At 40.5% G+C, this 22,547-nt stretch overlaps 6 protein-coding genes across 7 annotated transcripts; 3 read left to right on the top strand and 3 right to left on the bottom strand.

The window, feature by feature from the left end:
• The first annotated feature begins 1,607 nt into the window (after positions 1-1,607).
• On the top strand, positions 1,608-3,627 carry LOC128731827 (vanin-like protein 1). The gene is made up of 5 exons (XM_053824973.1): positions 1,608-1,670; positions 1,744-2,534; positions 2,598-2,844; positions 2,926-3,230; positions 3,294-3,627. The coding sequence occupies exons 1-5, from the start codon at positions 1,608-1,610 to the stop codon at positions 3,478-3,480; spliced, it is 1,593 nt and encodes a 530-aa protein (XP_053680948.1). The 3' UTR covers positions 3,481-3,627.
• A 592-nt stretch (positions 3,628-4,219) lies between these two features.
• Positions 4,220-7,082, bottom strand: LOC128721443 (adult enhancer factor 1-like). The gene is made up of 4 exons (XM_053815198.1): positions 7,021-7,082; positions 6,208-6,817; positions 5,896-6,127; positions 4,220-5,519 (listed from the first exon to the last, which is right to left on the bottom strand). Exons 1-4 carry the CDS (start codon positions 7,026-7,028, stop codon positions 5,080-5,082), a joined length of 1,290 nt encoding a protein of 429 aa, XP_053671173.1. The 5' UTR covers positions 7,029-7,082; the 3' UTR covers positions 4,220-5,079.
• Positions 7,083-8,011: 929 nt separating this feature from the next.
• On the bottom strand, positions 8,012-11,249 carry LOC128726846 (uncharacterized). The gene is made up of 9 exons (XM_053820688.1): positions 11,156-11,249; positions 10,884-11,090; positions 10,521-10,823; positions 9,903-10,437; positions 9,799-9,854; positions 9,219-9,350; positions 8,982-9,146; positions 8,610-8,912; positions 8,012-8,536 (listed from the first exon to the last, which is right to left on the bottom strand). The coding sequence occupies exons 1-9, from the start codon at positions 11,231-11,233 to the stop codon at positions 8,012-8,014; spliced, it is 2,304 nt and encodes a 767-aa protein (XP_053676663.1). The 5' UTR covers positions 11,234-11,249.
• A 228-nt stretch (positions 11,250-11,477) lies between these two features.
• On the bottom strand, positions 11,478-12,519 carry LOC128721451 (protein FRA10AC1). Its single transcript, XM_053815207.1, has 4 exons — positions 12,247-12,519; positions 12,017-12,176; positions 11,681-11,950; positions 11,478-11,605 (listed from the first exon to the last, which is right to left on the bottom strand). Exons 1-4 carry the CDS (start codon positions 12,517-12,519, stop codon positions 11,538-11,540), a joined length of 771 nt encoding a protein of 256 aa, XP_053671182.1. The 3' UTR covers positions 11,478-11,537.
• A 1,347-nt stretch (positions 12,520-13,866) lies between these two features.
• On the top strand, positions 13,867-15,360 carry LOC128721450 (zinc finger C4H2 domain-containing protein). Its single transcript, XM_053815206.1, has 5 exons — positions 13,867-13,925; positions 13,992-14,163; positions 14,220-14,398; positions 14,485-14,757; positions 14,945-15,360. Exons 1-5 carry the CDS (start codon positions 13,867-13,869, stop codon positions 15,078-15,080), a joined length of 819 nt encoding a protein of 272 aa, XP_053671181.1. The 3' UTR covers positions 15,081-15,360.
• A 709-nt stretch (positions 15,361-16,069) lies between these two features.
• On the top strand, positions 16,070-19,820 carry LOC128721454 (adipocyte plasma membrane-associated protein Hemomucin-like). Of its 2 annotated transcripts, none has more exons than XM_053815209.1 (4): positions 16,070-16,144; positions 16,425-16,583; positions 17,284-17,340; positions 17,766-19,820. In XM_053815209.1, the coding sequence occupies exons 2-4, from the start codon at positions 16,484-16,486 to the stop codon at positions 18,164-18,166; spliced, it is 558 nt and encodes a 185-aa protein (XP_053671184.1). In that variant the 5' UTR covers positions 16,070-16,144; positions 16,425-16,483; the 3' UTR covers positions 18,167-19,820. The 2 variants fall into 2 exon arrangements, with proteins under 2 accessions (XP_053671184.1, XP_053671185.1); XM_053815210.1 differs by having other exon boundaries at positions 16,078-16,140.
• Positions 19,821-22,547: the final 2,727 nt, after the last annotated feature.

Raw genomic sequence — 22,547 nt, forward strand, 5'->3', positions numbered from 1 at the left:
TTTTTTCCGTTTGTTTTCCGCATCAGTTTAAAATTAGCAAGAACATAATAAATCGTTCGCAATCGACATGAAGGTTATTTCAGCACCTATTAATGGGTTTCTCATATAGATATTTTTGGCCAAAAAAGGCTACCTCAATAAGGATATGTAACCGTTATGCGATGATAAAAATCTTTATGAAATCTTTAGCGCAGAAACAAATCAGAAGTCTAGACAGAAGTTTTCTAAATAACAATAACTCTGAAGATGCATTGAAATATACTATACTGAAAAGTACGCTTCATTAATTAATTTGTTTCATTTTTACCATCAATAATTCTTTTTTTGCGAAAAAGCTCACAATTCATGTTCTCAAAAACATTGCTTAAAATGACTCACTCGTGTCTTTGAATGGGAATAAAACAAAGCAAATGTACTGGAGGATGACTAAACTAACATGCCATTAAACACCCCCTTTTAACACGAAGCTGTAGTGTAACGGTAGCACAGACGAATAAGATAACATGATTTGTGAGTCATCGTCCAAAAATCGTTTGTTGGAGATTAGCTACGAAAGTACCTTTAGGAACCTCATTCAGCTCCTGTTGATTGCCGTTGAAGATTGTTAAACTCGTAGGTGCTTAGTTTGCTATCAGCTCGCTGATAGCTGCTTTTTTATCTGTTTGTGATTTGAAATTTAATTCTTCTAAACCAATACAATCATATACTGTGGAATTCAATGAATTTGTAATACTGCTTTAAAATCATATGGCGCCTACATTTTTATCATTCGAAACAGTTTCTAGTACTTGATTTTCGCATAATACATAGCCATTAAAGCCATGCAATCTTCAACCGAATTTCAACCTTTGAACACGTGAACGATAATCAAGCGTTAGATAAAAAGGAACATCTTTACAGTATTTAACGGTTTACATCAATATTCACAAAAACATGTTTTTGCTGCAATCGCAAGCAAGATAACATTGTCGCAGGCCGATAAGCCATGGGAACGTTCAGATCATACGACGAATGCATTACAATGTTGTCAATAGCTGTGAAAAGCTGTATGAAAATAGATCACGGTGGTTTCGTCGACATTCGACTTTGCTATCTCAGAGATAGTGCATACCTTTAGTACTTGCAAATCACATCTGTGTATTAAACTTCCTTGTAAGGAAAATAAAAAAAATCAATAGATACTTAAGTTTCATTATAACACTTTGTTTTATGCTTTAGATATAGAAATTCAGAAAAAAATGTATGCTTTAGTTCCAGAAATTGAAAAAAACACAAAAATCTATTTAAGCGATCGTGGAGCTACTAAGAAATACAAATCGTGAAGATCGCAACATGAATTGTGTCGATCGTTCTGTTTTTTTTTTGCACAGTACTGTGCACTGTTTTCACTTACACTGGAACAGCCCATCATTAAACAGTACTAGGGCTAATGAATAGTATTACTGCTGTGCAATGGCGCATACTCGTTCCGTACCTATCGCGTTATCGCCTTGAGCGGCAACAGGTAATCGGAACGTTGAAATCCCACTGTCATCAGTTCCCGATCCAGCTGCGACCGTCGAAGGTCTTGTCGTGAATTTACGAGCCTTTAACAACAACCCACAGCCATGGGCAGGCAGCTGGTGCTGTTTTGCATTTCGGTGCTTTTATACATCGCGCCAAGTACACAGGTACGTCATCGTTCCATAAAAAGTAGGTCGTTTGGTATCCCTTTATTTACGTGCACCGGTCCGTTTATCTTAGATTTCGAACCCCGGAGATCCGCACTACTGGGCAGGTGTAGTGGAGTTCCGATCGGATGGTGCGGCAAATGAAACGGCCGAAATCAGCACCACCAACCGTTTAATGCAATACCTGACCATTATCAACTCGGACGAGGCCAATGACACCGATGTGCTCGTATTTCCTGAGGGCACGCTTAACCGGCTCGAAACGTCGTCGTTTGTGCCACATCCCGACGATGGCGTCACTCCGTGTAACAATCTGCGGTACGAACGGGTCGTGCGGGATGTCTCCTGTGCTGCACGCAACAGGAAAAAGTACATCGTAATTAACCTCACCGAGAAGGCCCGATGCCCGGAAGGATACGACACGCGTCCATGCAGCCCGGACGGGTTGTACCATTTCAATACCAACGTCGTTTTCGACCGACAGGGAAAGGTCGTTTCGCGCTACCGGAAGTTTAATCTCTTCGGTGAGCGAGGTATCAACACGACCGTCGTACCGGAGTTGGCGAGCTTTTATACCGATTTTGGCGTCCGTTTCGGTCACTTCATCTGCTTTGACCTGATGTTCAACGAACCCGCCCTGGAGCTTGTACGGCTGGGGGTGACTGATTTCATCTTTCCCACGATGTGGTTCTCGGAGTTGCCATTCCTCACCGCATCGCAAATTCAGCTAGGATGGGCGTTTGCGAATAATGCAAATTTGCTGGCTGCTGGGGCCAGCTTTCCTGGAGTGGGTAGTACCGGTACTGGTGTCTACTCGGGACGACACGGAGCTATCACAACGATCATGAACTATGATCCGCAATCGTACGTAAGAGAGCATCAGCGCACAAAGCGATCAATTGTTTACACAAAATCCTTTCTTTGTAGGAAACTTTACGTGGCAAAGGTTCCAAAACTGTTGTTCCCGAACGAGGTCGTCGATAAGATTCCTCAACCCAAGGGAACACCGGCGCAGATGACGAAATTGTTTTTGAAGCGCGATCAGATCGACAAATACACGACGAAGGATCTTCCAATGACGTCAAATGCTCAACTGGAAGAGCGCGTCTGCTACGAGAACCATTGCTGTAACTTCACGATCAATTACACCGTTAAACAAAATCTCGGAAATGCGGTACGAATGGTTTTTTGCATTCAAATTGATTCGCCTGTTAAAAGAATTTCAATTTAACCTGAAATTTATTATGGCTTCCAGATGTACTATCGCTATAAGCTGGCCGCTTACGATGCAGGACGAACCTTTGACGGTTTTGCCGATGGGCAGATTACGACATGTGCCATTTTCGCTTGCACATCCCAAAACTTAACCAGCTGTTCCACGCGGTTCGAATCCAACCAGGCCTATGACGAGCAAGCCGTTACGTTCAATTCTATCACCATAGTGGCAAAGTTTGCCAACAACGATGAAACGTTCGTCTTGCCGAACAACGTTGACACCAGCATCGTTCCGTTCGATGTGTCCGAAACGGACTACAGTGTAGTACCGGGCACGGCTGACGAGTAAGTGTGGCTGTTTTAAAGGACCTTTCTCGAATAATCTCATGTGATTAATTTCTCTTTAAGGGCACCACACAACATTGTTACTTATAAACTGACCAACCCACGATCAAATCTGTTCACTTTCGCTATCTGGTCACGAAAATTTAAACGCTACGCAATTGCGTATGCAAATCCTTCGGCATCAGTTTCATTGCTGGTAGTACTTATCACAACGGTGGTTGGCTTGGTGAACAATTTGTGGAAAGCATAATGAATGAGATTCATCGGAACCGGAGAGCTTTAATTTTTTTCCACTTCGCAGAACCCGAACAATTGTTTCAACCTGGTTGTTTTATTCCTGGTTTTATAACACTTATATTGTGCCAAAAAATCAATACTTAATAAACATATCCTACCTCACCAACGAAGTATTTGAACAGTTTTGAAGCTAGAATATACCATGTATTATCACACGTTTCAATCATTCAATGACCTTGCCTTGCTGCAGGATAAACCTGATCTGCTCACGATCCAAACGCCATATTTTACCAATCATCAATCGTTTTGGAGGACACACCGATACCATCACTCCTTTTTAGTGTGGGTCTATCACGCCGCTTCTGTCTGTGGCGACAAATTAACAGAGATGGACGGATTGGGCCGCCCGATGTCATTCTAATGACGTGATCAGCCTTCTGTAGTGCTGTAAGACAATTGAATGAGGTTGTCCAGCAAACCTTAATTCATTCAAACGGTTGTTTCATAGCCTTTCTACAAATACGGGGCCAAACATACTTCGGAGCATCACTTTCTCGAATACGGCTAGAAGAACTTCTCCAAAATTTGGTAGAGCTCATTTATGCAGCCATTCCTAAGCAATATTTAAAGGAAAGTGGAAAATGTAATGTTCGATTCAATATCTCGACGATTTTAGGCGCCACAAAAGGTGTATCGGATATTTACAAATCAATCTCGATTACCAGCTAAGCTTATAGTTTCACATACAGCTCTCTACGGTTGATTTGATTTTATTAATCAATAATTCATTTCTGCACTGTTTAATTGCTGCACTACTTTGCCGTTCCGAGTTACTTGCCAATACGGTATATTATCTATTAAATTTGCTTGTTGCCCTTGCTGATCGCATTCGAAGAATGGCGGCACCCTCTTCACCCACTCGGCTAGGCATACACGGTTAGTTTTGTTTGCCGTTTGGATGCAGTACATCGTGTATGTATGTGCTACATCTGCTGAAACGAACCACTGAAGCGCCTTCTTCACGGGGCAGAACTGACGGCTGGCGTTCGATCTACCGTTCAATTTTGAAGCATTAGTTCTAAAGATACGAAATGATTGCGTACAGGAGTTATCGTGCCGATCATGAACGCCGTGTAATGTAGTGACTGCCCGTTGAAAACGGTTTGAGGATGAAGGTATTGTTATAACTGGATAGAATCATCGATGGAGACGATTCTCGAAGGTATGCCGCATTGGGAGGGAGTTTTATGATAACATCTGGCATATATTGGTTTACTGCTGCTGCTCCTGCCATGTTTATAACGATACTTTGAACTTTGTGCTAGTAACTAAAACATAAACGACATACAATAATGTTAGCAGAAGATGAAATAACATTCCACATTGCAAATTGCTCTGGGTTTCCGTTCACTATCCCAACTAGTGCGATTGGGTCACCGGGCAGACAGTGCAGCAGACCGTCGCTTAAGCCTTTAGTGAGTGTACACTAAACATAGGAAGGTTCTTCTTTAGTGTGTGAACAACACACGAAAATGCGTGAAATAAAGCAAAATAGATAACTGGAACTGAAGTACGGGACAACGGTAAGGGTTCGAGGGTAAACGGTAAGAACTTAGTTCGACTTGCTGTTACAGAAATTTTTCTTGTGTATTTTTAGATGGTTTGCCTGGGCGAAGGACTTGCCGCACGCTTGGCACCGGTAGGTCAGCTCGGCAGTGTGATGCGACGAGTAATGCTCGGTCAGCTCGTTGAGATCGCTGTAGTTCTTGCCGCACATGCTGCAATCGAGCGGGTTGTCCTTCTTGTGCACCTTCATGTGGTTCTTTATATGGCTCTGCTGGATGAACGACTTTTGGCAGATGTTGCACCGATACGGACGCTCGCCGTTGTGTATGCGGATGTGGTAGATCAGGTTGATCTTCTGAATGAAACTTATGCCACAGATCAGGCACTCGTGCGGCCTTTCGCCAGTGTGAATCTTGGTATGGTTCGACAATGCCGACGATTGCACGAATGCCTTACCGCACGTTAGACATTTGAACGCTCGCTCACCTATGTGCGTAAGGGAGGGAAAAAAAGAATTAAACATTACAACATTTATTTGAGCAGAATATGTTTTAAAGATAGCAGAGCTAAATAGTATAATGCAGTCAAGAGACTATCGAAAAGTATTTTTAGTTCCTTTCGAAGAGCAATGATCTATTCCATGACTCGGCTCGAATGTGCATGTTTTCGAAATATATTCCCTGCAAATGTAATGACATGCCAACTTGGGCACATTAAGGCAGCGGAATCGACATTAATGTTAACATTTACTCCACCAAATTCGATCCCCGACGTATGTTACTACATGGTAGTTAATGGTAGGCTGCATCACCAGGTCACTTCCGAAATATGCTGCGCAAAGTTTTCCTTCCATTTTTCTTACCTGTGTGGATGCGCTTGTGATTATGCAGCGTCGATTGGTGCGCAAACACTTTACCGCAGACGTCGCACCTGTGCGACAGCTCCGGCACGTGTATGCGCACGTGGTAGTTCAGCTTGTACTTATCCTTGAAATACTTCCCGCACACGTCACACTGGTGTTCACTGACCGCGTTATAGTCGTGGTACTTGCGCTCCTTCTTGCCGGGCGACTTAACCGTACGGATGAACTGCTCCTGCAACAAGATAATCGTATGCCAACGAGAAAGGAAAGAATGGAGCTTAACAAAAAGAACAACACGAGCCACAAACAGACCTGGTTCCACCATACTTCGGGGATTTTCGTCACGGTGCGCACGTAGTTCTCCGTGTATTCTTCCTTCACTTTAACGATGAACCCTTCCGGTAGCTGCGGGATAACTATGTTTCGATTGGCTTTGCCTTTCTTTTTCTTTTTACCCGTGCCAGTCGTAGTGGTGGTTGTCGTTGTCGTTGTCGAGGCAGTCGAAGCCGTTGAGGATTGCGCCTGAGGTGTTTGTTGTTGTTGTTGTTGCGGTTGCTGCTGCGGCGGTTGCTGTTGTTGTTGCTGTTGCTGTTGCTGATGTTGCTGCTGCTGTTGTTGTTGCTGTTGTTGCGCAGCAAGCTGGGATTGCATTTGTGCCGAAAGATGCTGCTGCAACCCTACCATCTGGGCCTGTTGCTGTAGCTGGAGCACGTGCTGTTGGTTGTGTGCCTGACCATCCGGCACCTTCTCGTATGGATCAAACTGTTCCTTTTTTAGGTTGACTATCATTCCCGGGTGCGGAAACCCGAGCAGCTGATGTTGGGCTTGCTGCGGCAGTTGGTGGTGCTGCTGGTGGATTAGCGGCGGCCCGAGCTGGTGTTGAAGGTAAATGCCTTCGCGTTTGACTTCATTAGGGATAAAGCTAAAAGAAGAACCCAAAACCGGGAAATGAGAAAGCTTTGCTTCGGGGAGAGCAAACCATCGGTGGATGCGATAAGTTTTCATTACGCTCCGTTTCACAGGAGACCACCCCCCGCCGAAAGAGACGAGGTGACACCTTCGTTTCCATACACCCCCGCTAGGAAGGTGGACCTCGTCCACTTCCCACCACCATCGATTACTTACAAATTCATTTTGACTGCGATGCTGTAGAACGAGAGACAGGGTCTCAGAGCATAATTTATCGTCTTTTCTTTCCACTCCTTCTTGCCCGTTTTGCACCAAGTTGCACTTAACAACGCCAACGAAAATAAAACAAAAACATTTTCTTCTTTTTTCTCCCTGACAAGCTCGGACGACGTTGAAGTACGAGGAAAAATGCTTTGCATCGAAATTAGACAGCCCATCGAACGTGTCGAAAGTGGCCTACAAACGACAGCAGCATTCGTATTGTCACAATCATCATACTATGAAGAAACTCGATAAAACATACATTGCATCTCCGTTTCGATGGTCTTATCCGAATAAAAAGAAGTTTAATTTTTAAAACATCAATAATTTTAGTATCCCAAAGTATTTTTTATGCAGCACTCCGAAGAAGCATTAATTGCATGATTCAAATATAAGCCAACGAATGAAATAATGCAGTCATTTATTGTCGTCTTGTGAATTTGACATAAGCCGTCCGTTGGTGAGGTAGATATAGGTGTATACCGACGACAGAAATGTTTCATATGACTATTGCAACAAACCGTATAACAGTTCATCGTTCATCGACCAACATATAAACAAAAAACATAAATAAATAGCCAACATTACTGGCTATATGATATGTTGTACAATGCTATGATTATGCTTTGAGTTTATTTTTATCAAATAACTGTTTTAACAAAATGAGTACCATTGATTTGGGCTCTTTTGGGAGAGTTATCTTTTTGAATTGTTTGCTACACACAATGTATGCGAAATATTCTGTTACGAATTATAATCCAATTGGGTTCTAAAAAACAGTTTTTTCAATGCAGTCATAACATTTTTAAGTTTTTCCATTGACGGAGTTTATCCAGGAGACAAATTTAGGTACGTTCAAAATTATACGTGTTTAAAATATATAAAAAAAAGGGCAAAGAAGCATATGGTTGCATATGGTTATGCTGAAACAGAACAGTATTTTAATTTATTGTTCAGATTCTCCAATGACGGAGTTTATCCACGAGGCAAATTTAGCTACATTCACATATGCACCCGGAACGTCCTGCTGAAGACAACCAAGACCCCAGGAAACAATTCCAGCTAAAACATAAGATCCAGAAGAAGTCGGGCAGGCCAGTGCAGAACCGCCATCACCGTCGCACGTGTCAGCACCAGCTTCACCACCGGCGCACAAAAAGCTTTTATGCAATCGGAAAAAGGGGCCAAGCCGTGTCGCCGCAAACTGTTGCTTGCATGTTTGTCGTGAAACAACAGGAAGATCAACTCGTTTCAAAACATTCGCATATTTCCTGGTGTGGGCTTCCATGCCCCATCCGGTGGACGTGCACAGTTGGCCATCGAAAACATCGGAGGGCTCAGGCAAACAAATGGGTCGAATGTGTTTCTGATAAACTACTTGTTCTTGTAGCCTCAATAACGCAATATCGTTCAAGAACCCGATGCTGGTGTACTCAGGATGAATTATAATGTTCCGATCAATATTGATTTTCTGCAACGAAAGGAAAATGAGTTGTTGAAAATAGTCGGAATGAGTGGTTAAAACAAACTGTAATAATACGCACCTGTTTCGAATATATGTTCTCGTCTCGTTGTATGTCCCAGTCTCCAAACGATGCGACGAGATTATCTTTCGTTTTTAGAATATGTGCCGCAGTCACAACAAATTTGGGATGTATTAACGATCCACCTCCTAAGTACTCAAATGATGGTACATTTGAAATGCTGAAGGTTGAAAAAATGGCCGCTACCCATGGGAATTCCCCATAACTAGCGTACGAGCGGTTTCCCTCGAGTTGATAAGCTAATCCTCCAGGATTGCTTACTCCGCACGTATAGTCAGATGGGTCACTTTCATCGATGGACATCTATGAATGCGAAATTCTAGAATAACTGCATGGATCGCCCCGTTGCTCTTTACACTTCTACTAAATTACCTTTCGAATATTGCTTGCATTTGAGCAACATACTAGCATATAGTCCAAACATTCATCGTCTTCTCCAAATCGGAGCTTAACAACTTCTTTATTCTGAGCGAGACTTTCGTCGTACACTCCGTTCGGGCACAAAAATTTCGGTGCACAGTATCCTCCGGGACATTCCTTCAAAGATATACATACCCTCAATCTAGTGTAGTTGTCTGGCTTAGATTAAAATTGTACATGATAGCTTACGTATAGCTCGTCCGATTGCGCGTTTGTCTGGCTTGGAATTGAGTGAATGCAAAGTATCAAAAATAACCGCCAATACATGACGAAGTGTAAAAGCAGTAGCGTTTGGATCGACGAACTAGAATACACTGATCTCTAAACCAGGCTGAGGCAGACGCATCCCGTGTCCATGATAAGAAATGTATCAACGATTGCTAACATGGAATATGAACCGTTTTTAACATAATATATTTGGTTTACCTAAAAATCCTAAAAATATGATTAAAGTATTTCTAGGATACATGAATTATTTTGTCAAAAAATTAAAAAATGTTCTTAACATTGTGGAATATCTATAACGAATGCATAAAAATGCATGCGTAGGCAAATGCGAATGAGTGTGCATGCATACGCGAAAACATGTGCATATCAAATGCATACGAATGTTCGCATATTAATCCGTGAATTAGTAGATTGATTTTTTTTATATTTATTTTAATGATCTATTTATTTATTCACTTTGCGAGACGAATTGACTGCACCATTAGCCGAGGGGAATCCCCTCAACACAATCTGGTGTAGGTCAAAGATTGCAATAGTTTACTGATATGGGGAGCTGCGTGATGAATCCTAACTGACAGTTGCAACCGTTGATAACGGCTGCGTGCATCCAATAGCCTTGTGGTCGCGTTTTAAAAAATCATTAACTGTTTAAAATCATGTCATTATCCAATGAGTATTCAACAATTCTTTCGTTAATCCAGCTCACATAATTAGCAACTGAAACATATACGCCAGGAACATCATATCCTCCACAACCAATGCCCCAAGATACAATTCCAGCCAACACAAAACTACCGGTGGAAGACTGGCAGGCTAATGGAGAACCGCCATCTCCTTTACACATGTCGACGTTTGCTTCCCCACCAGCGCACATGAAACCATCTCGTAACCTAAAGAAAGGTCCCAGACCGGCAAAGCGTAGCATACGGGTACAATTCGAACGTGAAATGACTGGCACTGTAATCTTTTTCATAACATTCGCAAAAACTCCACGTTCCTTGCCCCAGCCGTTCGAAATACAACGTGCTCCTTCGAATACATCACTTGGTTCCGGCAAACAAATTGGCAGAATGTTCGGTTGATATCGCACATTTTCTGCTAGTAACAGAAGCGCAATATCATTTTGTATGGGATTATTCACATAATTGGGATGTTTTGTTATCTCCATTACTCGAATTTCCTGGTAAAGAGCAATGAAAATTAATTAAAGTAATCAAAGTTAGAATTTAAACTAAATTTCGATGGACTGCTCTAAACCTTTACCTTTTGCGGGAATGGTTCCTTGGTCGTCCCAATATCCCACTCCCCGAAACGTGCAAATAAATTTTTCTTTCCGTCCGGATTATGCGCCGAAGTCACTACAAAGCGAGGATGGATAAGGGCGCCTCCGGCTACAAAATTTGAAGAAGAAGACGATGCAGGCTGCTTCTCATTAGTAAAAATGTACACAACCCAAGGGAATTCTGCGTATTGCGCCAACGAATTGTTGTTGTGCAACTCGTAGATTAATCCTTTTTCATTAAACTGTCCACACTCCGTGTTAGATGGTGGCGGTACGGTAAGTTCCTGGAACGACAATGATAAGTAGCAGTTTTCGGAACAACTTGTCTGCGTATACGGACAAACCTCGCTGTCTGCATTGTCGATTGCTGTTGGTGGTACCGGCGCAGTTTTGCAACACTTGAGAAAGTAATTTTCGCACGTGTCCACATCATCAATATCCAGACCCATACGCAGTCCTACCAAAAGACTGTTTTGAGCTTCCTTCGGATCATCTATGTACGTAGAGTTGGGGCACAGAAATTTTGAAACACAATACCCTTCTGGACATTTCTGTAATTACAATTCGCACATTTGGTTTCTTTCGATCCGAATCACAATAAGAGTGATTTGCTTACTAGTTCATCGTTTTCTTCTTGGCCATGTGCAGCTGCCACTGTAATGACTAAAATCAAAATTATTTTGTAGAAATACATCGTAAGACGTTGCTGCGTGTACGTCTCATAGTCAAAAGAGTACTACTGCGAAACGTTTAAAATTGATAAGAATATGCGCGGAATTGATAAGTGCGCATCCACCACTTAAACCATGTAGTAGGGATGCTCGATGGATGCTGCTGTACTCATATCATCTCATCGGGAGATGTTTCAGCTGCAATTTTCAAATAAAATTGTGCATACACTTAAATTAAATTAAAAAAATAGTGATCATTTCTGTGTAAATTATTTTGAGTTTTATTGTACAGTTCTCAGTTATTTTATCGCAAAGATAATGGATCGTTCACAGCAATAGGTCTTCCAGATATTCGTCGAATTCTTCTTCACGAGATTTCTCTTCCACCTCGCATCCTAGAGCATAGCATAAAGGAGATTTGAAAAATGTTTATTTTCCTTTAATGTCTAACAAATTTTATGATATCTTACCTTTTGTCCAGCTACCTTCTGTGACATCAGGTTCTGTCCGGTAATTTATTTCGACCGCAGTTTCGGATAAATCATGTTCTTCTGCTTTGTCGTTATCGGTTGCTTGATCGCTCCCTTCTAGTGTTGTAGTGCCCTTCAGATTACCAGTAGAGCTATCGCACGCCTTTTTATTGACAGATTGCTTCGTATTCCGATCCCGTTTCTTTAACCGTTTAATTTCTCGCTTTTTGGAATGGTAATTTAATTTATCAGAACATTTCGGACAGAGACCTACAAAAGCAAATGAAATAGCTATGAAACAATTAGATGGTCGTTCTTGAACCACATAATACTTACGCAGTTTAACCAAAGCGTTCTTTTTCTGTCCATGTTCCATATAACCGAAATTTACTTCCCAACTGCGCAGCTCATTCTGCAATTCACAGTTTCGATCACCGCAGACGAATTGACCTTTTCCAACGACTACTTCCTTTTCAATTCTCCATCGCATAGCAACCTCGAAGGATGAGAGAAGGGTTATCCTTGGTAGGGACTGTAATGATCGTTCAACTAGGGTAAAATCTTACCTTGTTTTCCTTGTAACGACTGAGATCTGCAATGCAGTACTCCTTAAACAGTTTGTCGTAATATTTCTTCGCCAATTGTTTCTCCCAGCTGTCCACGGTTTCGTTCGCCCAAAGAAATCGATGATTTTCACGTACTACATCGTGGTCGGTTTTATCCCGCGAAGTGTCGCGTTGAAGCAACCTTGTAGCTCCCGGTTTTGTCAGCATATATTCATTGATGAGATGTTTGTGTAACTCGTAGGGGTTTAAATGCGTAAGATTTCTGTGGTACATTTCTTCGATCGACTGGTAAACAACGCCTCTCGATGGTAGCTAGAGAAATGTCAGCTTTTGTTGTCATTCGTAGAACTCCATCGCATGGTGTAGCTTACCTTCCAAAAGGAAAGATCTATCTTACGGAAAATGATGCAAAATTTGTCTGGCAACGATGAAATGGTCAGTGCTATCAGTGAAGAGGAAAGTGCTGTAATTGAAGATGAGTTGGCTTCATTCGAGTTTCAAATAGAACCGGAGGTATAATTTCAAGCAGATTCCGTTCACACTTTTTAGTATAGCATACTTTATTTTACTTCACATAATTATATACATCATTACAGGCCCTAGCTTGTAACGAAGTCAGCCTAACCCATTCGGCTAACTGTGAAACATTCGATAGTTTCGCAAATCCAGTCCAACATAGCAAGATAACAGAAAAAGCATACAGCTTTGAAGACTGCACGAAATCCGTTCATATAAAAAATGATGTACCGCAACACGTAGATACGCATGGCCGGAAGCGCTTCAAATGTCCGGTGTGTGGCTTATATCTGAAATCAAAATCCAATCTGAACGTGCACCAGCAGCGGCATAGTGCTGTAAAATCATTCCAATGTAACATCTGTGAAAAGTGTTTTGCGACAAATTATGACCTGCAGCATCATAGTAAAATCCATCAAAAACAACCCATTCGTTACCATTGCGAAATTTGTGGCAAGGATTTTGGTCGTATTTATACGCTTAAAAACCATATGAACGTTCATGAGCCTGTACCAGAGAATAAGTGTAACCAATGCGGCAAAGTGTTTCCTCATCGAAGAAATTTGCTTTTGCATGAAAGGACACATTTGGTGGAAGCCATGTTTGGAGAGAATATGTGATTCAATAAATTGTAGGTAATGCAAAACAAAAAAATGTTCTTAGTTTATCGATTTAATAAAATTGAACAATCCTACATGCGTTTTTGAAGCACGTTTTGGGTTTTCTTAAAAAAAGAAATCACGTTCGCATTTGAATGCGCAGTGGTACAACATTCCGATTGTTTGTAAACAGTGGCTCAATAGTATGCATGCAGCCGTATTTTGCTACGTTGGTGTGCGTGTGCGTGTTTTGGGATGAATGAAAAGAGAAAAGAATGGATGTAGGCAGCAAGCTCAGCGGCACCGAGAGATGAAAGATTAATCGGCCATTTTCCATCAGCAGCGTCAAAGCATCTTTTTCGTCTTGTCTTGTCGGAAATGTACAGAAACAGATCAATTTCCGTATTACTTGTCGTGTTCAAAAACATAGTATAGAAACAAACTTTGAAAAGTGCTAAAAGTTAAGAGAATTTAGTGATAAAGTGATAAACATACGGCAGAAAAAATGAGTGCGGTTGATGAAAGGACCATTTATGCAAAACTGGAAGCGATGAAAGATATACGGTAAAGCTTGCATACTGCCCTAAGTCGGCATTATCGATTCATTCTTCATGTCACTTTTACTTTCAGCACAAAAACGCTGCAACTGGAGAAGCTGAAGTTGAAAATTGTACGTGAGGTGGAAAACGGCGATGCTGAGGAAAAATGTTTGTCGGAGTATCGACGTGAGCTTGAACTTCTCATGCAGGAAAAAATGAGCCATGTGGAGGAACTTCGTCAAATTCATGCGGACATAAATGCGGTAAGAAAATGCTGTGCACTGCAATTGGCATACCTATGATATTCGTGATATTGTAGATGGAAACGGTCATCAAGCAGGCAGAAGAAAATCGCATCCGCTCGATTAATATGGCTAATCGCATTCATGAAGAATACGTTCCTCTGAAAACGGAAGTAGATTCGATGCGTCGAGATTATTTGGGTCTGGAAAGATTGCCGGAACTCCACGAAGAAGAAGGGACGATTATTTCCTCAGAGTACGTATACATGTATTACGGTCGCGAATCGTACCCATTTCTGAAATTTTGTGTTTGCTTACTCTACAATTCGATATTGTTTTTAGTCGCTTCCAGAACTATTACGCCACCAACAAACCGATGTCGACACCGTCGGCAACCTTTTCCCGACCGCCGTTATCCGCGCATCATCCTCTTCCTCCAGATGCACCGGCAACCTCTTTGCCACCTTCAGCCCCACCTGGGTTTCTTCCTCCACCGCCGGTAGCAATGCGCATAAATAAACCTCCAGAATTGCCTACGAACCGACTGCAACAGGCCCCATCAACGATTGGCATCGGACATCCGACATTCAGGTCTGATTTCAATGTGAATTTAAGGTGATTTTTCGTTCGTTTTATTTTGTTTGCTATACTTCACCACAGCCTTTACTTACATATTTTGTTGTATCTCTTAGCATATCATAGTCAGTCAGACATACTAGTCAATTATCCTCAGTCATAACCAGTACTTTTGCCTGACTGTTTATCAGTTATTTAGAGCTTCCTTTTGTATTTCTCTTTTCAGCAGACAGCAGCCTCCACCGATGAAATCGTGTCTATCGTGCCATCAACAAATTCATCGTAATGCACCCATTTGTCCACTGTGCAAGGCCAAAAGTCGCTCTCGCAACCCGAAAAAACCAAAAAAGAAAGACCATTAACTTTCATAGTATTGATCGGCATTGGCCAGGATTTGACGATCATTCATTTAGCTTTCATCCACACTTTTCGTACGTTGAAGGACTTATATTTATTGCGCTGCGTGGTTTGTTTGTAACAACCTGCATTTATTTGGCCATAAAGTTTAAGAAAACATTTTAACTTTTCTAGTTTGGTAGTTTGATAATAAGGGTATGATAAAATAGAATGCAAAGGAAACAAGAATAGCTAAACATTTTTCGTCGAGATACTTGTTGGTTTCTAATTCGTGAAAACAGAACTGTCGCTAAAAAATGTAGTAATAAGTTTTAATCATCGCATCGAAATAAATTAATTTTTATCTTAGACAAAGCAAAATCATGTATTTTTCCTTTAATTGAAACTTTCCAACATTATTTTGTAAATCTGCAAAATCTACAAATTTGATTGTTTCTCAAACGTAGTCTTCGTTAAATGCTACTTAAAAAATTAATGAAATTGATTTTTGCTATCGCTTTGAATGCAACCTTCCTTCTTGGACGAACTGCAAAGAGAGAAATATATTTATGGGCGTTTTATATGAAGGAATTAAAATGAGAAATAATTCATGTGTTGTTATAATAAATAATACTAAATATGATGAAAAAAAATGCCCAGACTATGTCGAGAACTATGGGTGAAGGAAACAGTGTACAATTTCAAGCTTCTTACATTTTTCGATTTAGTTAGAGCCAGAAAAAATCGGTTGGATAATTTTAAAATGATTTTGTGAATAAATTTTAAAATTGAAATTTATTTTTAAGTTTATATTTGTTCAAAGCACAAACAGTTTGCCAACGTTTCTGTTGTTTGTCGATAGCAATCTATATCAGGGTTGATGTTGACCCTGCGAAGAATGCTTGCTGGACGCTTGGAAAACATCTGTACACCTACGTTTCCGATCCGTAAGTATATACATCGTCTGTCTACAATGTAATTTTATGATCGCATACGGCATAAAACTCCACTCTACGAAAGACAAGCAGAAGTAACCGTACGTGCAAATCAATTGGTGCGCTTCGTAGGTTCTGTTGAAGCATTCAGGCAAGTGCGTATTGTATTTTCCTAATTCTATTAACTCTGCGATGGAGAGATTAGCATCTTCTGTAGGCTTTGCTCATTTAGCCAGTGTAGTAAATTGCTGGTAACCTCTCTGGTAATCGCAGCGCAACAGCGCCATTTGTAGCTACGCTGTGCAAATTTTTTCTTCATTTTCTAGAAAACAGTGTTACGTGTAGGAAGCGGCGTACTAAGCCGCTAATTGTCGAATTGAAACTGCATCGTACCACAAGTAAATAAAACCTTTCCGTTTTGTTTTGTTTCTACAGGACTGTGCTATATCGCAACGTATTATAATTAGCCAAAGAAAACTAGTTAGACCGGAAAGATGGTTTCACCGAGGTTCGTTAAAGGCGCACTGTTATTGGCATTAGTTATGCTCCTCTCCGTGAATGCAATGCCTGCAGAGGAAAGCACAGTGCATCCTGGTAAGCATCATGAATCAAGCAGATTACGGATGAATGTAGAATGTCTAACATTGAATATTCATGGTCACGTTATGATTATCACATATCCCTTACGCTGCCGCCGTTGCGAAATTTTGCCGTGTAGTCCAAGTAATACGTAAATGAGGTTAATATAACCTTCAATGTATTGAGCGGTATGAATCATCTCCAGCCGCTGTTGTAGCATTTGGCTTTGGTTTCTGAATGTTGGTTTTTTTTGCTTTATTCCTTTTGCAACTGGTCAGTATGCACGTACACTAGCATATCATGGCCAGCGTAATATCTGTAAACGAGATATTGAAATCGTTAGAAATGCATGCGGGCTTAGCGGCTTCGTGTTTTCTTCCCTCTTTACGCACCGGGTAAAATACAAGGAACGACGGTTTTCGCGATAAGACTATACCCCTTCGTAGGGGTTTTATTTGTTCCACGAATGGATTTTGCATCCATCAGCACTTTAGTCCGTAGTTTCTCCGAGCATTATTGTTTACATATTGCTTTGCGATGTTGCCAAGTGGAAGTGAAAGGAGAATACTTTGTCAGCAAAATCCATAGCATAAGAAAACATCTACCAACGCCTTTCTCGTTTTTTTTTGTCGGTGACCATTTGAATGCCACTATTTATTTATATTATAAGCTGGTTGCAAATAATTCATACAATGATTTCACTTCATTCAATTAGCGCAAGATGATACTCCAATTCCCACTGATCTTCCTACAACGACGCAGAGTCCTCCGGGTGAGTAATAAAACACAAAGCATATGCTTTTTTCTGTTTAACTTGTTCTATTAGGATTATTGACTAATTTGAGCTTGAAATTTGAATGGTAGAATAAGTTTTTGTAAATAAATCGCAAAATAGTTAGAACGAACGCTTCCAAAACAGCATGCTTAACATTTAAAATAGAATTAAACGTGAAGTCATAATGCAAACCCACAATAATTGAGGAAATGAAGGTTCGGATGCATCTAAGATTGAACTTTAATTGCGAATTTTTTCAATAGTACAACATTATTTATTAACATTGTAGATTTAAATTGCATTGAGCATAATAACCAGCAATAGACATATGAATATTGTCATTCGGATGTATTTTTCCCAAGTAACTTTACAACAAAAAGAATGTGCAATGTCAATATTAATGTTAATTTCATATGTTTTAGATAACAAAAATACTACTACTACTGATGATCCAAAAACAACCACAGCTACGACAAGTACAACTCCTGAAACCACCACCCCTACCACCCCCAAAACCACCACCAGCACCACAACCTCAAGTACTACTACGAGTACCACGCCTGCTTCTACCACCAGTAGCAGTACTACTACTTCTACCACGCCGACTCCTGCTCCTAGCCCAGCTCCAACTACGTCGACTGAGACACCGACAACACCTGCTCCAACTCCAGTGCCGCACTGTAAGCGCTTCGACGCCTATTCTTTTGTAGGCGGAATGATCCTTGCGTACGGGTCGTTGGCTATTTCATTGGTGCTGTACAAATTCTACAAGACGCACTGGACCGCTACCAGGGGTGATAATGGCTCCTATCGCACGCTCTAAGCAGGAGCCACCAAACCACGATACGCGCTCGTTTTTGTATCAATCTTTTTTTGTATGTAGAATCTTTGCCCAGTTAAAAAAGTCCTTTTTGTGCGAGAAATTTAAGACCAGATAAAAATGGACCATAATTGGTAAGGGAATTATCATACACATTTTTTTTAATTAATTTTTTTTTCAAATAACTTTTCCACGATAAGATTTTTTTCGAAAGTTGTACCTTGTGCTATGCCAAACTTTCTGTTTTTTACCATTACAAAAAAATTAGTAAAATACTTAATTTGGAATATTTTCAAAACCTACGAATGTTCCCAAGACAGCTCTGAAACGGCTTAGCACAAGTGTAGCAACATACATTACTCTCCATTCATTTTTTGTCCTGCATATAGTACCAAAGTGCCAGAAAATAATTGATCAGAATTTTTCAACTTTCCATGCTTTCTGTGTGGTAATGTGACGCATTTAAACCCAGTTGGCCATTTTAAAAGCTGGCTTCAACAATGATATCAACGCTTTTATTTTTATCTCTTATTGGTTCCGTTTATCTATGGTGCATTAGCACATCCGAAAAAAAAAACTTTTTCTGTATGATAACATGAATATTTAGCAGAAAAACCAGCAAGAAACACAAGCCGCGCATCCGCAATTTAGCCTGCGTTCCAATCCAAATTTTATACCAAAACTATCTTCTATTGCATTAAAAATAGTGTACGCTACTTTAATCTGAAATTAACTCACTATCAATCCTGCATGCACCGACACTCATCAATGTTGGTGGTACATTTGCGTGGAAAAGTAACAGGGAACTGAATAAATCGAATAAGCAGTATATGCGGCGGTAGAATCAGAGTGATAGTTTCTATTGCTTTGTTGTCCTGTGAGGTGGTGTGAGAGATATAAGCTAAATTGTTATTGTAAAAAAACATTCAAGAAAAATCGGATGAAATAAAAGGCTGAGATATCAAAATAGCTCTTTTTGCCGCGACTTAGTGGACTTAGTCGAGAAAACAACTGCATAAATCTATCACTGAGCAGTTAGCAAAATGGAGACATCGAATGAAGATGGTATGTTTGATGTGAAATACTAACACCTATTGAAGAAGTGCTCTTAAGTAGGAAATACATCTTTCGAAGTAATACAGTGAATAAATGGCAGCTTTTGATGATAACAAGCGAAAAAAATGCAATCGTGCAATTCATCCCATGTCAATATCTTGCTCTATAATCATAATCATGCGATCCATCCAGCAGTGCAACACATTGTACTGTTCGTGCTCGTCCGATGCTATGGCTAAATGTTAATGTAAATGACAAATTACTACCTGCTTTGTATTTCGCAAAACTTCTACACTAACTAGCATAGAATGCCCTAAACACTCAACCTATGAACGTATGATAGTCGATCCACATAAGTGTCATCGATGAATTACGTGCTAGTTGAATTTTCAGTACCAAGAGAATTGGTTTCTGACTACTGGGGCAAGGTTTTGAGGACATCTTATATCTCTCATTATTGTGTCTACGCTTTTATCCCAGTGGAGATAACCATATGCATTATATCTCACTGTATCGCGTTCACTAACTAACCAAGAGAGAATAGATATTTTTATGTAAAAATGTAGCGTCGCAAAGAATGAAATAAAGTTCTAATGCCCTAATAAAATTCACTGGAACTTTATTCTTGTAAGGAAGGTCGGGGGGATTGCGGCTTGCCGATAACTTTTGTTGGTAAATTTCTATCTGGTTTGGCTAATTTATACTTCTACAATATTAACATCAACACATCAAAAGTAAAACGAAATGGTGAGTATTTTGTTGTCGTAAAAGATCATACGGGTACTCTAAAAATTGGAATCTAATCCGTCGTTGTGATAGGCATCTTGTTGAAAATTAAAGATCGATGAATTGTTGTTCGACAGTTGCATAAAAGTGGGATGATTCGACACAAATAATAAGCCGCCAGCAAACCGATTGGAACTGTCAACTACCCTCATGAGAATTTGAAAACCATCTAAAACGAAGTTTAAAACCATTAAAGTACATTAAGTACAAACACTAAATGAATGTGCACTCAGTTTATAACTCTTTTGTGTGGATTTCGGTAAGTAGTAATGTTTAAAATAAAATTCGTTTCGTTTACGGGATTAAAGCTTACTGTTGATTGTGTATCGCGCATTTGAAATCCACCATGCAGATTTGAAACGTGTAGCGCGTGGACTCCGCACATGTGAACGTTGGAACGTATTGCCTAGTTGCCTGGAGGGTTCTTACATTATCAGCTTAGTGCTTGTGTGGCTCATTACCTGTAAGCGTGCTTGTAACATCGTCACGGTTCGCGGGAGCGCATGCGTTCTGTGCCGCTTGGTAATACGGTGAGGTGCGTAGTCTTCACTTTCCCAAATACGATCGTGTAACTGGCTGTTCGTTCGATTGGATGTACTAAGTTGTCCGTATATTTGATCCCCGGTCGATCACAGCCAGCTGTCGAGATCGAGCGCGAAACACTTTAATACTAAGACGGTCTAAAGCTTCCACGCCGCGCGGGTCTTTGACCGCACGTCTATTTAGTAGTCAAAATGTTTAAAATGAAGTTCCGAAACTGTGACGTCCATTTCTGTGCCGAAGGAAGTTAGTGTGTGTTTCTCGTTTTTATACCAAGCAATGTGGTTATAAGCAAAACAAAAATCGCCTGATTAGTGATGTGAAATGAAAACAACGTGTTGTTTTTGTGTTCCAATGTCGATGATTAATTAAGCCAGTGAATCCAGTGTCCCGCAGGCTTCTGGTCGGCTATGGATGCTAACATGAAAAACGGCTTAAACAATATATTAACTTTTATGTCATACTCATGGGAAGACGAGCATCAAATCGTTGTACGCTAGCAAACAACAGAAAAAAAGGCTGAAGGAACATGAAAGCGAAGGAATAAAAAGTTGAAATCCATTTACAACGGAATTGGCATCGTGAGAGATTATTTTTCTGCGTTCTTTGCCGCTTCGATTGCGTTTGATTTGGCAACCCACGCTGTGTATAAAGAACATAAAAGAAAAGGGGAAAAAAACACTTTCAGTTAAGAAAACAGGTTTGAATGAAACCTCCAAAACTTTTGCGCTACAATACAACCCCTCCGTACATGTGCGTCACAGATGATGATGATGATGATGGTGGTATTTTTGTGGAATAAATTTTGATTGGAATACGTTTTCTTACACCATTTGAAAACCATTGATTTTATGGCGGCGAGTGTGCTATTCTAGTTTTATCCCGCCCTACGAAACGGTTGATGCCCTTTGAAGTGACCTTCGTTTCGTTGTTTGAAACTGTATTGTTTTTTTTTTGTTTTGGTTCAAACATTATTTTTGACGATGATGCCTTCGTTACGATTATGCGTGCTGTTTTTATGTAGATTCAGCTGTGTTTTTTTACCTGTCTAGTAACGAATTTTCTTTGCGACCTAGAAAGCTTATTTACAACTGCACGGAAACCGTGAGTGTAGGGTAGATGTAAGCAAAAAAACCTGTTGAATATCGTATTCAGGATGTATTTGTCGTTAAGGAAACACGTGCAATAAGGGACGACATGTAGCCAACAAACAAATGCAAATACATATATTGCTCATGCTCTGCCTTGTCCCTTCCAGTACGCCTGTAATCTAGCATGCCGACCGTCACTCGGTAGTGGCTTAAGGATGCTTAAATAGTCCAGATACAACTCCCGAAATAGGCACTACTGTTGATTGCACCCAGGTACGCCGCGTGCGAGTAATAACAAGCGAAACGAGCCAGAACAAAAGGACGTTGTTGCTTGTTTGCCATTGCCTTGTCTTATCAGCGCTGTTTGGCAGAGAAATTTCGTCATTTCGTCATGACATCCCCCGCCGCGATTAGCATGTCTGTGCATGGCCCCGGTTGATAAAAACAAATACCGGAACACGGTAGTCGCCGGGAGATGTTTAATTTCGAGGGATGGCTGATAATATGAAGAGCGCCAGGGGAGATACTTAGATGGCGGGAGGCTTTGCCGGCATGAAATGTGAAGCGTGTTTCAAAATCGAGATAACAAATTGTCACCTGTTGTGAATGATGCACACAGATAAGCTTTGTTTTTGAATATATTCTTTTTATCTCACTAGATATCCTAGGTAGTGTGACGATTGCTTCCATACAATCTATTTGGGCACCTGTAATGCTTGATAGCATAATAGAGCGAATCATTTGAACAGTGTAATAATCATGAGCAATAAATCTCGTTTTATTGATCTGATATGTTTATTTTAAGGTTTTTTTTGTTGCTGACTATAACATTGATGCTGTATTCATGAAATTATCGTGGGGTTAAAGCACACCTCCAATATACTTGCGGGATCGTTCAGCAGGATTAAAGT

This window comes from Anopheles nili, chromosome 2, assembly GCF_943737925.1.
Source record: "Anopheles nili chromosome 2, idAnoNiliSN_F5_01, whole genome shotgun sequence".
NCBI lineage: Eukaryota > Metazoa > Arthropoda > Insecta > Diptera > Culicidae > Anopheles > Anopheles nili.

Excerpts from the sequence above, each read along its gene's own strand:
- LOC128731827 (XM_053824973.1), top strand. The coding sequence starts at position 1,608 with ATGGGCAGGCAGCTGGTGCTGTTTTGCATTTCGGTGCTTTTATACATC. Across the intron at positions 2,535-2,597 it reads ATGAACTATGATCCGCAATC|GAAACTTTACGTGGCAAAGG; the intron begins GTACGTAAGAGA and ends CTTTCTTTGTAG. Across the intron at positions 3,231-3,293 it reads GTACCGGGCACGGCTGACGA|GGCACCACACAACATTGTTA; the intron begins GTAAGTGTGGCT and ends TTTCTCTTTAAG.
- LOC128721443 (XM_053815198.1), bottom strand. Across the intron at positions 6,128-6,207 it reads CCGAAGTATGGTGGAACCAG|GAGCAGTTCATCCGTACGGT; the intron begins GTCTGTTTGTGG and ends ATCTTGTTGCAG. Across the intron at positions 5,520-5,895 it reads TCACAAGCGCATCCACACAG|GTGAGCGAGCGTTCAAATGT; the intron begins GTAAGAAAAATG and ends TTACGCACATAG.
- LOC128726846 (XM_053820688.1), bottom strand. The coding sequence starts at position 11,233 with ATGTATTTCTACAAAATAATTTTGATTTTAGTCATTACAGTGGCAGCT. Across the intron at positions 9,351-9,798 it reads TCACGCAGCTCCCCATATCA|AGATCAGTGTATTCTAGTTC; the intron begins GTAAACTATTGC and ends AGCCTGGTTTAG. Across the intron at positions 9,147-9,218 it reads CGCAATCGGACGAGCTATAC|GAATGTCCCGGAGGATACTG; the intron begins GTAAGCTATCAT and ends ATATCTTTGAAG.
- LOC128721451 (XM_053815207.1), bottom strand. The coding sequence starts at position 12,519 with ATGTACCACAGAAATCTTACGCATTTAAACCCCTACGAGTTACACAAA. Across the intron at positions 11,951-12,016 it reads GAACGCTTTGGTTAAACTGC|GTCTCTGTCCGAAATGTTCT; the intron begins GTAAGTATTATG and ends TTGCTTTTGTAG. Across the intron at positions 11,606-11,680 it reads AGAAGGTAGCTGGACAAAAG|GATGCGAGGTGGAAGAGAAA; the intron begins GTAAGATATCAT and ends GCTATGCTCTAG.
- LOC128721450 (XM_053815206.1), top strand. The coding sequence starts at position 13,867 with ATGAGTGCGGTTGATGAAAGGACCATTTATGCAAAACTGGAAGCGATG. Across the intron at positions 14,399-14,484 it reads GGGACGATTATTTCCTCAGA|TCGCTTCCAGAACTATTACG; the intron begins GTACGTATACAT and ends TATTGTTTTTAG. Across the intron at positions 14,758-14,944 it reads GATTTCAATGTGAATTTAAG|CAGACAGCAGCCTCCACCGA; the intron begins GTGATTTTTCGT and ends TTCTCTTTTCAG.
- LOC128721454 (XM_053815209.1), top strand. The coding sequence starts at position 16,484 with ATGGTTTCACCGAGGTTCGTTAAAGGCGCACTGTTATTGGCATTAGTT. Across the intron at positions 16,584-17,283 it reads GGAAAGCACAGTGCATCCTG|CGCAAGATGATACTCCAATT; the intron begins GTAAGCATCATG and ends TCATTCAATTAG. Across the intron at positions 17,341-17,765 it reads AACGACGCAGAGTCCTCCGG|ATAACAAAAATACTACTACT; the intron begins GTGAGTAATAAA and ends CATATGTTTTAG.